This window comes from Corythoichthys intestinalis, chromosome 1, assembly GCF_030265065.1.
Source record: "Corythoichthys intestinalis isolate RoL2023-P3 chromosome 1, ASM3026506v1, whole genome shotgun sequence".
NCBI lineage: Eukaryota > Metazoa > Chordata > Actinopteri > Syngnathiformes > Syngnathidae > Corythoichthys > Corythoichthys intestinalis.
Genome location: NC_080395.1, coordinates 5,905,268 through 5,919,051, shown reverse-complemented (window position 1 = coordinate 5,919,051; position 13,784 = coordinate 5,905,268). Strand labels below are relative to the sequence as shown.

General features: G+C 41.7%; 1 protein-coding gene across 5 annotated transcripts in view; it reads right to left on the bottom strand.

The window, feature by feature from the left end:
• lrrk1 (leucine-rich repeat kinase 1) overlaps positions 1-11,861 on the bottom strand; it is a 59,438-nt gene extending 47,577 nt beyond the window's left edge. For 2 of the 5 annotated variants that reach the window (XM_057849307.1, XM_057849314.1), the window contains exons 1-4: positions 6,903-8,690; positions 2,726-2,897; positions 361-543; positions 153-286 (exon numbers count right to left, since the gene is read on the bottom strand). In XM_057849307.1, coding sequence (XP_057705290.1) covers positions 153-286; positions 361-543; positions 2,726-2,897; positions 6,903-7,076 — 663 coding nt within the window. In that variant the 5' untranslated portion in view covers positions 7,077-8,690. Of the gene's footprint in view, positions 1-152; positions 287-360; positions 544-2,725; positions 2,898-6,902; positions 8,691-11,776 lie in introns of those variants that run through there. The other 3 variants (XM_057849297.1, XM_057849299.1, XM_057849320.1) reach the window with 2 other exon arrangements.
• Between the last annotated feature and the right edge of the window lie 1,923 nt (positions 11,862-13,784).

The window sequence follows — 13,784 nt, the reverse complement described above, 5'->3', positions numbered from 1 at the left end:
TTCCGGTTGGTAATAGGTCACTTCCTGTTAAATGGAATGGCAAACAAGGCCATTGGAAATGAATGGGAACGTTTTGGGCGGAGTTAAAAAAGTATAGGTGTCGTAACAACAGTCGGTTGAGCGTGTTACAAAAGTCTATCCGAAAGTCAAACCTCTTGTCCTTCTCGCGTGTCGCGTTGCAGCCTCCGCGCCAGAAGTCGCGCGCTAAAGTCGGGATGATCCATCAGCGCGTACGACGACAAAGCGGCACCCTTCTCTAAAAGGAAGTCGGCCACTTCCTCGCTGCCTAAGAGGAGCAGAAGACCGGCCGACGTTAGTTAAGGAAGGAATGCGGTTCAGGAAGCATCCGCCCGCGCCGACCCGCTTGCGCCGCGGCGTAGATCGGCAGGGCGCCGATGACGGGGAAGCGGTCGCTCTGGCCTCCATCGCGTTCTTCGACGTCGGCGCCATAGTCCTCGACCAGAAGACGCGCAGAGTCCACGTGACCGCGCTGACAGGAAGTCGCTAACAGGAAGTTCAGGAGCTCGCCTCTCTGACGTACGCCTGTTTCAAAGGTTGAATAACAAAACAAACAAGATTTGTTATTAAGTAAAGGTCGTATCCTGAATGATAGGATACTGTAGTGTATGTTAAAGGTAATTTTGCACCACCTAGTGGCCAGTCATAGAAAAGGAGGTAATAGAGAGAAAAAATACATTTATATTTAAAAAACGCTATTAATGGAGAAATTGCAATGTTAGCATGATGTGATGGTTGGTATATTGGATCACTTCCTGTTGAATTTAAGGCATTCTGGGGTCACTTCCTGTCTATTTTGAGGCATTTCTGGGTCACTTCCTGTTCATATTTGGTCACTTCCTGTTGATATCAAGTCACTTCCTGTTGATTTTGAGGCATATCGGGGTCATTCCCTGTTAATGTTGGGTCACTACTTTTTGATAGCCGGCACTTCCTGTGGATTTTGAGGCATTTTGGGATCACTTCCTGTTCATATTGGGTCACTTCCTGTCTATTTTGAGGCATTTCTGGGTCACTTCCTTTTCATATTGGGTCACTTTCTGTTGATATTCAACACTTCCTGTTGATTTTGAGGCATTTCTTGGGTCACTTCCTGTTCATATTGGGTCACTTGCTGTTGATATCAAGTCGCTTCCTGTTGATTTTGAGGCATTTCGGGGTCATTTCCTGTTAATGTTGGGTCACTACCTATTGATATCCGACGCTTCCTGTTGATTTTGAGGCATTTTGGGATTACTTCCTGTTCATAATGGGTCACTTCCTATTTATATCAAACACTTCCTGTTGATTTTAAGGCATTTCCAGGTCACTTCCTGTTCTTATTGGGTCACTTCCTATTTATATCCCACACTTGCTATGGATTTTGAGGCAGTTTGGGGTCACTTCCTGTTCATGTTGGGCCACTTCCTATTTATATCCGACACGTCCTGTGGATTGAGGCATTTTGGGGGTCACTTCCTGTTCATATTGGGTCACTTCCTACTTATATCCAACACTTTCTGTTGATTTGAGGCATTCTGGGGTTACTTCCTGTTCGTATTGGGTCACCTCCTATTGATATGCAACACTTCCTGTTCATACTGGGTCACCTCCTATTGATATCTGACACTTCCAGTGTATTTTGAGGCATTTCCAGGTCACTTCCTGCTCATATTGGGTAACGTCTTATTGATATCCGATACTTCCTGTTGATTGGGGCATTCTGGGTTCACTTCCTGTTCATATTGGGTCACTTCCTATTGATATGGAGTCACTTTCTGTTGATTTTGAGGCATTTCGGGGTCACTACCTATTGAGATCCGACACTTCCTGTTGATTTTGAGGCATTTCAGGGTCACTTCCTGTTCATATTGGGTCACTAACTGTTCATAATGGGTCACTTCCTATTTATATCCAACACTTCCTGTTGATTTTAAGGTATTTCCAGGTCGCTTCCTGTTCTTATTGGGTCACTTCCTATTTATATCCCACACTTCCTGTGGATTTTGAGGCATTTTGGGGTCACTACCTGTTCATATTGGGCCACTTCCTATTCATTTTGTGTCACTTCCTATTTATATCTGACACTTCCAGTGTATTTTGAGGCATTTCCAGGTCACTTCCTGTTCTTATTGGGTCACTTCCTATTCGTATCCGACACTTCCTGTGGATTTTGAGGCATTTTGGGGTCGCTTTCTGTTCATATTGGGCCACTTCCTGTTCATATTGGTTCAATTCCTATTTCTATCCGACACTTCCTGTTGAATTCGAGGCCTTCTGGGGTCACTTCCTGTTCATATTGGGTCACTTCCTATTGATATCCGACACTTCCTGTTGATTTTGAGGCATTTCTGGGTCAATTTCTCTTCATATTGGGTAATTTACTATTGATATCCAACACTTCCTATTGATTTTGTGGCATTTCGGGGTCACTTCCTGTTCATATCAATTCACTTCCTGTTGATTTTGAGGCATTTTGGGGTCAGTTCCTGTTGATATCTGGTCACTTCAAGTTGATATTTTGGGGCATTTCGGTGTCACTTCCTGTTGATTTTGGCAGTATTTCATGGTTCCTTCCTGATGCTATTACGTTACCTCCTGTCAATGGAATGGCAAATAGGGCCATTGGAAATGAATGGGAAAGTTTTGGGGCTGTTTTTGGCAAAAAAGGTACACAACCTTTGGACCCTTTATTTATAAATGTTGAGTTCCAAGTGAGTCCACTGACCCGGAATGGAATCCAGCAGAATTCTGAGCACGGCGCCATGTCCGGTGTAGGCCGCCACCGCTGCCGGGTTCCGCTCCGACACGTCCGTCGGGACCCGGATTTGGGCTTCGCGCAGGAGGTAGCCTACGCTCTGCGCGTCGCCGTGCTGTGACGCCAAACGCAGAACGTCGACCTGAAACGTACACGTGCTGAGTATTCGCACTAACACTAACCGAGCTCGAAGTGGGTGCTAGCTCAGGTCGCACTTAGCTTCTGAATGAGTCGCTGTTAGCTTCTTAGTTGATTTCGGCTGCTAGATTATTTGAATAAATGTGATTTCTAGCTAGCTTGTTGCTCAGTTCCTGGGTAATTCAGTCCTTGATAATATTAGCTGTGTGCTAATCGGCTTATACAGTAGGTCCTTTTTAGTCGGTCAGTGTGTGTGTGTGTGTTCTCAGTAGCTGACTCAATTTAGGGGCTCAGTATCTATTTCAGGGGATTTAGGTCACAGCACTCCATTCCAAGTCGTTCAAACTAGTGTTGCGCCATCGAACTCATTTAGACTGACACCCTTCCCAAGATGGCCAACGCCATATAAAAAGGAGCGCTTGTCGACCTTCCCAGGATGGCGCTCAATCTTTCTATTGTGAATTTCAATGTGTTTATCAGTAGTTGTTGTCCAATCCATTTGAAGCGGGATGTTGGCAGCGAATGAATGTTTGTTCATTTGCCGCCAAATCTCCCACTTGAAACCGATTGGACGTCTACCGTCGTCAATGCCAGGCATCGAGAAAATAAATGCTTTGACGTTGCTAAAATTGGTAAATAAGCTAGTAGGGTCTTGGTTTGAATGTCAATGCATTGACTTGGATGAGAATGTTGCCGCTACCAACATGGCCGCCCAGTAGGCATGTTGATAGGGGTCATAAAAGGCTGTTCTCAAGCTTCTGCTATGAATTGAAATGAGTTTATTACTAGGTGATGTCCAATTCATTTGAAGCGGGATATTGGCAGCGAATGAATGTTAGTCCATTTGCCGCCAGCCCTCCCACTTAAAACAGATTGGACATCTAGCAGCGTCAATAACAGGCATTTTTTGGCTATAAAGTCATACCAGAAAGGTGTCAAATGACCCCGATACCAAAATGACTACTTGGCTTTGTCAAACAATAGACCACTTAAACAAGCAATCAAGCTGCCTTGGTGTGAAGGGGGAGTTTCTCTGGATAGCTGCAATTAGCATCTTGAATATTTGCAAATCCAGACTTGTTAACTGGGTTACTGTAAAAATGATGAGAGCGCCATGTGGCATGAGACTATGACTAGCATCCAGAACTGTAGCTAAACCAGACTGTCTACACTTTAAAAAACTGAGTGTTAGAACATATGGGACAAATCCCATCAAGCACCTTTACTTTTTCTTGACAAGTCCAATATTCAGTTGTCAAGGTTCACAGTTTCTTATGTTGAAGTACACAATGACAAAATAACTTTCCACAGCAGCTCAAACAGCTGTTTTGTCAAAGCAAACATGAGCATGAGCTTCAGTATACAGCGCATACTGTAGGCAAACTGGAATAATCAAAAGGTTGTCCGCCCGACTGCCTGCCTGAGCGGTCCACTGTCCCATTAAGCCAAGGCAAGCCCTGCCCTGCAATCACTCAAGATGCTAATTGGAGCAATCCAATTAGCAGTTTGATTGTGAAGTGTGAATGACGAATGAAGACCTCACTGTTCACAAAAGATATGCTGATTAGGGTCAGATGACCCTTCTGTGGTTACAAAAGTGATCCACCATTGGTAGTTCTAGTGTTAATATTGATACAATTGAGGAATAAGCTAGTTATGCCTTCATTTGAATGTCAATGCATTGACTTAGATGGGAGCGTTACCTCAGGACGGCCATGTTGGTAGGGGCAATGTAAGGTCTTTTGCCCTGAATTGAAACGAGTTTATCACGATAAGACGTCCAATCCATTTGAAGCAGGAGGGTGGCAGCCAATGAATGTTTGTTCATCAACTGCCAACCCTTCCAGTTCATATGAATTGGAAGCCTCGCACCATCAATGGCAGCCAATGTTTGACAGTGACAACATCATTTTCAATTGAGGAATAAGCAAGTTATGTGTTATTCATATCGAAGAACACACGGGGGTATTATGGACAATTATTTTTCATGTATTGTTTTGAATGCACTTAGAAATGAATTAATGCGGTTGGCTGTGGAACCTTTTTTTTTCTGTTGGTGTGGACGTAATTATTTTCTCCCAACGTATTAGGGCATACGGAAGGAAAAACGGGGGCCGTTTTAGAATTAATGTTAATTAATTGTGAATTCATTTATTTTGGAGGTCGTTTCTTTAATCATTTTTTTTACTTTTTCTTTTTATACTTCCAAGAATCGATAACTCACGAATGCTTGAATTTTGAAAACATTTTTCCCTTGGTAGCCAAGCTCAGGATTTTTTTTTTTTTTTTTTTTTTTTGGGGGGGGGGGGGAGGGGGGTTCGTGGAGGAAAAAATAAGTATTTATAAAAACGGGGGAAAAATAACTCAAAAAACCAAATTCTAAAAAAATATGTCAGAAAAACGAATTTGGGAAAAAATATTAATTCCAAAAACAAACCCAAAAATAAATTACTCTGAAAAACAGAGTTTGGGGAAAAAAAGAATTTAAAAAAAAAAAAAAAACTACCTCCAAAATAAATTACTCAAAAAAACTGAGAGTTGAAAAAAAAATGAATTAAAAAAAAAAAAAAACAGTAAATTTGTCAAAAAAACAAAGTTGAGAGAAAAAAAACAAAACAAAAAAACGACCTCCAAATTAAATTACTCAGAAAAACAGAGTAAAAAAAATAATTAAAAAAAAACAGCCCCATTTAAAAAAAAAAAAAAAAAAAAATATGTGAATGCAATACGCTTCCTTGACGGCAGGCTCCTCGGTTTTAAAAAGATTGCTAGGTGTAGACATGGCCTCTGACACCCCCAGTTCATTGCTGTCATTATATTTGGCATTTTAGCGCCTCACAGCGCCTGAAGCTGTGAATTGCATGTCCTTTCTCATTTGGAAATACAAAGCCACTAATTATTTAGAAAAAAAAAAAAAATTGACCTTTCATGTACCAATATATAAAATACAAACATGTATAATTTGAAAACAAAAAAAAATTTTTTTTTTTTTTTTTTCCCAAATCATTATCACTAAAAAATAGTGCCTTTGCCCCAAATGACCTGATATGATCAGGCCACGCCCCTCAAATGCCCCCAAATGACCCGAAATGCCCAGGCCACGACCCCCAAATGTTCCCAAATGAACTAATATGACCAGGCCACGCCCGCTAAATGTCCCCCAATGATCTGATATTACCAGGCCACGCCCCCAAATCAGGCCACGCCCCCTTAAATGTCCCCAAATTACTTGATATGACCAGGCCGCGCCCCCCAAATGTTACAAATTGACCTGATATGCCCAGGCCACGCCCCTAAACGTTCCCAATTGACCTGACATGACCAGGCCACGCCCCACAAATGTCCCCAATTGACCTGATATGTCCAGGACGTGTCCCCCAAATGTCCCCAAATCAAGATGGAGTGAACTGATATTGTCCCCGAAATGGCCACTTTGCCATAAAATGGGTTAAAGTGTCAAATTTTGAATAGCTGGAGTTCAAATTTGTTCGATTTTTGCTTTTCTAATGTTGCATGTTCTGGTTTGCTTGGAATCAATTCCTCATGCGAGGTGGATTTGCTTCTGCTTTTGACACCAATTTGAACAGAAATATTTTACCCACAATCCCATGGATGATATAGTCATCACTGTTGAAGTTTTCCTATATACAAACATGCTTTTTGACGTTTAACAATGAATAAACATACCGGTAGTTATTGTGTTTATTGAATTGAAAATAATGCAATAGTTTTACCCTATTAAAAAACCCCATGATGGTTATCAGAAAAAACAATGTTTGCTCTACAATGTATGGAGCCCCTGAAGGGACATCGACAGAAATAAAATAAATTTAAACCAATTGTGGTTGAATACTTGGGGTGAGTTTATTTGATTGTTTTTTATCCGGTTTCTATGTGCAATGTGTTTGGAATTTGCATTTTACCCGATCCCTCTCGGCCACCTTAGCTATTGCTGTACAATAGCTAGCATTAGCATCGTTGACAATGAAAATCCAAGAGCCACACTCACGGCCTGGTCGCTCTTGTCCGGTGCCGCGGCGGCCCGCCTGATCAAGTCCCGGGCCGTCTCCTGCCGGCCCGCCTCGTACGCTCGCTGGATGTCGGCAAGGGCGGGAGAAACATCGGGACAGGATGCTTTTGTTTCTCCTAAAAGCAGTAAGATCAAACAGAGCTCGAAAGTCATTGATAAACGTCCAATTATGTTCGTTTTGTCGTTGTTGAATTAACATTGATTTTTTTCGCTGCCAGCCATCTCACTTTAAATGGATTGGACGTCTAGCGCAGTCAATGGCAGCCACTAGCATAAATAGCAGATGCTTTTACATGGATAAAATAGTTGCGTTGAGTTCATTTTAAATACACATGAAACACGTCGGTATTTAAACTACCATTAACTATTGTTTGAGATAAAAGAAAACCTCGACTAACTGATGAAATAAAATGTTTAACCATGCCAAACTTCATACCTGGGTAGTTTATTGAAGAAACGCTACTCTTACACCTTGCCTCCAAAATGAACAGGAAGTGACCTCCAAAACCGACAAAAAGTGACCCTACATCAACATGAAGTGACCCGATATCAATAGGAAGGTATCCAAAATCAACCGGAAGTGACCCAAAATCTACAGGAAGTGCCCCAGAGAACCCCCAAAATCGATAGGAAGTGAGCCAATATCAATAGGAAGCTACCCAAAATCAACACGATGTGACTGATAATCAACAGGAAGTCATTCGATATGAATAGGTAGCTTCCTCCAAATGCCACAAAATCAACAGGAAGGGACCAAATATTAATAGGGCGAAACCCCAAAATCAACAGGAAATGACCCGATATCAACACAAAGTGACCCAAAATAACAGGAAGTGACCCCAAATGTCCCAAAATACACAGGAAGTGAGCAGATACCGAGGAAGTGACCCAATATCAACAGGAAAGGACCCTGAAATGCCATAAAATCAAGATGTTGACCCGATATCAACAGGAAGTTACCAAACAGGAAATAAAACCAAAATACCTCAAAATCGACTGGAAGTGGCCTGATATCAACAGGCAGTTACACTGAAATGCCCCAAAAATCATAGGAAGTTACCTGAAATCAACAGGAAGTAACCCCAGAATACCCCCAAATTAACAAGGCGTGACCCAATATCACCAGGAAGTTACCAAAAAACAACCAGAAATGACCTATAATCCACGAGTGAATCAATATGAAATGGAAGCTGCCTCGAAATGCGACAAATTATATAGCAAAGTGACCCAGAAGTACCAGGAAGTGACTAAAAATGCCCGAAAATCAATAGGAAGTTATCCAAGATCAATCGGAACCGACCCAGAAATGCCCCAAAATTAACAGGAAGTGACCCGATATCAACACAAAGTGACCCAATATAACCTGAAGTGACCCAAAATGCCCCAAAATCAACAGGAGGTGACCCCTATATTAAAAGGACGAGACCCCAAAATCAACAGGAAGTGACCAGATATAACAGGAAGTGACCCCAAGTGCCCCGAAATCAACAGGACGTGACCAGATACCAAGAGAAAGTAACCCAACATCAATAGGAAGGGACCCAAGATCAATCGGAACTAACCCAGAAATGCCCCAAAATCAACAAAGAGTGACCCGATATCAACAAAGTGACCCAATATAACAGGAAGTGACTCCGAATGCCCCAAAATCAAGAGGTAGTGACCAGATACCAAGAGGAACTGACCCAACATTAACAGGAAGTGACCAGAGATCAATACGAACCGACCCAGAAATGTCCCAAAATCAACAGGAAGTGACCCGATATCAACAGGAAGTTACCCAACATACCAAAAAATAACCCCAAATATCCCTAAATCAACAGGAAGTTGCCCCGAAATGCCCCCCCCCCAAAAAAAAAAATCAAGAAATGAGCCAATATCGACAAGGAGTGAATCAAATTCATCAGGAAGTGCCCCAAATACTCCAAAATCAACAGGAAGTGACCAGATACCAGGACGGAGTGACCCAATATCAACAGGAGGGGACCCTGAAATGCCCCAAAAATCAAGAAGTGACCTGATATCAACAGGAAGTTACCCAACATAACAGAAATGACCCCAAATACCCCCAAATCAACCCAAAATGCCCCCAAAATAATAGGAAGTTACCCAGAATCAACAGGAAGTAACACCAGAATACCCCCAAATTAGCAAGCCGTGACCCAACATCAATAATAAGTTAACACAAAATCGATAGGAAGTGCCCTGATATCAAAAGGAAGTGGCCTACAATCTACAAATGATTTGATATGAACAGGAAGCTGCCTTAAAATGCCCCAAAATGAACAGGAAGAGACCCAATATTAAAAGGACGAGACCCCAAAACCAACAGGAAGTGACCCGATATAACAGGAAGTAACCCGAAATGCCCCGAAATCAACAGGAAGTGACAAGATATCAAGACGGAGTGACCCAATGTCAACAGGAACCGACCCGAGATCAATAGGAACCGACCCATAAATGCCCCAAAATCAACAGGAAGTGACCCGATATCAAGAGGAAGTGACATCAAATGCCTCAAAATGGACAGGAAGTGACCCAACATCAACAGGAAGTAACCAGATACCAAGAGAAGTAACCCAACATCAACAAGAAGTGACCCGAGATCAAAAGGAACAGACCCAGAAATGCCCCAAAATCAACAGGAAGTGACCAAATACAACAGGAAGTGACATCAAATGCCCCAAAATCGGCAGGGAGTGACCCAACATCAACAGGAAGTGACCAGAGACCAATAGGAATTGACACAGAAATGCCCCAAAATCGATAACACAAAGTGACCCAATAAAACAGGAAGTAACCCCCAATGGCCCAAAATCAACATGAAGTGACCCGATATCCACACAAAGTGACCCAATTTAACAGGAAGTGACCCTAAATGCCCCCGAATCAACGGGAAGTGATCAAATAACAAGAGGAAGTGACCCAACATCAACAGGAAGTAACCCAACATCAACAGGAACCGACCCAGAAATGCCCCAAAATCAACAGGAAGTGACCCGATATTCACACATACTGACCCAATATAACAGGAAGTGACCCCAAATTTGTCCCAAAATCAACAGAAAGTGACACAACATCAACAGGAAGTGACCCGAGATCAATAGGAACCGACCAAGAAATGCCCCAAACTCAACAGGAAGTGACCCAATATAATAAGTGACCCCAAATACCCCAAAATCAACAGGAAGTGACCAATTTTTGACACAAAGTGACCCAATACAACAGGAAGTGACCCCAAATGCCTCAACATCAATAGGAGGTGACCCGATATCAACACAATGTGACCCAATACAACAGGAAGTGACCCGAGATCAAGAGGAACTGACCCAGAAATGCCCCAATATCAACATGAAGTGACCCGATATCCACGCAAAGTAACCTAATTTAACAGGAAGTGACCCTAAATGCCCCCAAATCAACGGGAAGTGATCAAATACCAAGAGGAAGTGACCGAACATCAACAGGAACCGACCCAGAAATGCCCCAAAATCAACAGGAAGTGACCCGATATTCACACGTACTGACACAATATAACAGGAAGTGACCCCAAATTGCCCCAAAATCAACAGGAAGTGACCCATTTTTGACACAAAGTGACCCAATACAACAGGAAGTGACCCCAAATGCCTCGACATCAACAGGAGGTGACCCGATATCAACAGAATGTGACCCAATACAACAGGAAGTGACCCCAAATGCCCCGAAATCAAGAGGAAGTGACCCAACATCAACCGGAAGTGACCCGAGATCCATAGAAACAGACCCAGAAATGTCGCATAATCAACAGGAAGTGACCCGATATTCACACATACAATATAACAGGAAGTGACCCCAAATTGCCCCAAAATCAACAGGAAGTGACCCGACATCAATAGGAACCGACCCAGAAATGCCCCAAACTCAACACGAAGTGACCCGATAGCAACACAAAGTGACCCAATATAATAAGTGACCCCAAATGCACCAAAATCAACAGGAAGTGACCAATTTTTGACACAGAGTGACCCAATACAACAAGAAGTGACCCAAAATGCCTCGACACCAACAGGAGGTGACCCGATATCAACACAATGTGACCCAATGCAACAGGAAGTAACCCCAAATGCCCCGAAATCGAGAGGAAGTGACCCAACATCAACAGGAAGTGACCCGAGATTAATAGAGACCCAGAAATGCTGCAAAATCAACAGGAAGTGACCCGATGTCAACACAAAGTGAGCCAATATGACAGGAAGTGACCCCAAATGCCCCGAAACCCACAGGAAGTGACCACATACCAAGAGGAAGTGACCCAAATCAACAGGAAGTTACCCAATATGACAGGAAATGACCCCAAATATCCCAACATTGACAGGAAGTGACTTGATATCAAGAGGAAGTGGTCCCTCATTAATAGGAAGTAACCCTAGCAGTGCCCCCGAATCAAAGGGAAGTGACCTCAAAATGCTCCAAAATCAACAGGAAGTAGCTCCCCTCTAAATAAAAGTGTTAAGCTAACAATGTAAAACAGAAAAAATGCCATTTTGTAGTACTTTCCAATCCATTTAAAGTGGCAGCGAATGAAGCAGCCACTGACTACTGATAGATTCCCTTTACGTTCGCATTTAACACCAAGACACAGCAATGAGCAAAAGATTTTTTTTCCCGTACAAAGAAAGCGATCGATTGAAATCTGAGCCGTTGACAAGACCGACTCGGACGACTGACGCGCGCGCATACGAGCATCAGGAGCGCGCTTCGACAGCTCCGGCGTCTTTTTTGAAAGAATGTCGAGCTTCCGCTTTGACAACATTTGGATGAGTTCGAATGAAGAGGGAGGGAAAAAAGGCACAATGAACTTAATCACTCACCGCGTGCCATTGTCACACTCCGGAAAAGTAAACACGCACGCTTCAACGCGTCAGAGCCGGAGCGGGCACTTCCCCTTTCTCCAAAATCACGTCATAAACCGCAGCTTCCGGTACGGGGCTTCAAAATAAATGCCGGTTTCTTGACGGTCGGCAGAGTTTAGGGTACGTAATCGCCACCAACAGAATTCAAATGATACATGTCCGTTTATTGATGACGTAAAGCAGCCGACACACGCTCTGAAATTAAGGTTAAAAAGTGAACCCTCCAGAATAAAAAAAAAAAAAAAGAGCAGGAACACATTGAATAAAAGGAAGTGAAACAAGACAAGTGAAAGTCAACCGATGACTAGTTATTTCAATCATAATAAAAGATTGTCATGTCTGTCATTCTATCACTCGTTGACTGCCATTGACGGTGCTAGACGTCCAATCCTCATTGGACATTTAGTGCCATAAATAAAGTTAAAAATATTGGTATTTTCTTACACTAGAAAGTGCAATTTGTGGAGAAACTGCGACGTAGCTTTTCTGTGAAAGACGGTATGAGTCACTTCCTGTTGATTTGGGTGCATTTCAATGGCTTTTACTTTTTATATCGGGCATTTGTTTTTCTTGCTTCAATGTAAAAAAACACACAAAAAAAAACATCTTCGATGTAAAATATATATGGCGGAAAACACTCGGGTGACTTGAAGTTCCGCACCGAGACCCCTAATTTAGGCTACTTTCAAAATCGGCCGTCATGCATGTGTGATACATCACTGGAAAGCTTAAAATCTCAATTTTCTGGGGGAATAGAACAATTTTGAACAGGTGGGCATTTAAGAAAAAAAAATTAAACAGTGAAATCTGGAGGTGAGAGCATGAAAGAGCAGAATTAAAGACGCCATTACTTTAACAAGATATTATCGCGTACTTGTTTCGATCCAAAAACTCCATGTAGCATTTATCACTAAGTGTCGAGACACAGCTGTGAATGGCCACAGCTGGATTTTGGGGGGATTTTATGGGTGAAACATGGTAATATAACAAGGGTCGCGATGCAGAAAGCGCAGATATCAAGGAGTGGTCGAAATGTTCTTTTTCATATATTTACCATTTTAACTTTTTTTTTTTTCCTCCAATTTTTCTTTTTTTCAGACACCTTTTCATTGTGGTGTCATTTGTTTAAAAGTTGTATGTGAGTGAATAATTTTTTAAAGTCGTTTTTTTTTTTAAAGGAAATATTAGACATCAATGAATGATTCAAATCTAAAAATAACAAATTTTGAATAATAAATATAATTAATTACCTTCGTTTTACGGCTGGGTTGAAACAAAAGCGGTTGCGCGACGTCTGTAAACAGGGGTTTCCAGGATAAAACTGAAAAATTGAAAACAGTTCGGTGGCTTAATGCGCCATGAATCTGCGATGGCAGCATATGTAGACATATTGTTGTATCAAACACAAGTTTTTTGCTTAAAATACAGCAGTCTATTTTAAAGAGGAGTGCAAAAGCAGAAACTGCTTTTTCAGTCTTGTTTTCCGCCAGATAGTTTTTTTTTTTTTTTTTTTTTTTTTTTTTTACTTCCGTGTCATTTTTTTTTTCACGGGATTTTTTTTTTTTGCTTCAATGTACAAAAAATATTTCTTTTGCTTCCACATAATTTTTTTTTTACTTCCGTGTCATTTTTTTTCCCGGGCATTTTTTGCCTGAAGTTAAAAACCCAAAAAAATTTGGGATGTAAAAAAAATATATATATATATTGTTTTTTTTTTTTGCTTCGACATTTATTTTTTTACTTCTGTGTCATTTTTTTCCTGGGCTTTTTTTTCCCCCGATCAAAAACGATTTTTTTTGTTTGTTTGCTTTTTTACTTTCATGTCTACAGAGCCCCCCGGGTGCCAGGGTAGAAAATTTTTTAAAAAATCATAGCTAATCTGTACCCACAGTTTACTAAACTGTACCCACAGTTTAGCAATCTGTACCCACAGATTACTAATCTGTACCCACAGTTTAGCAATGAC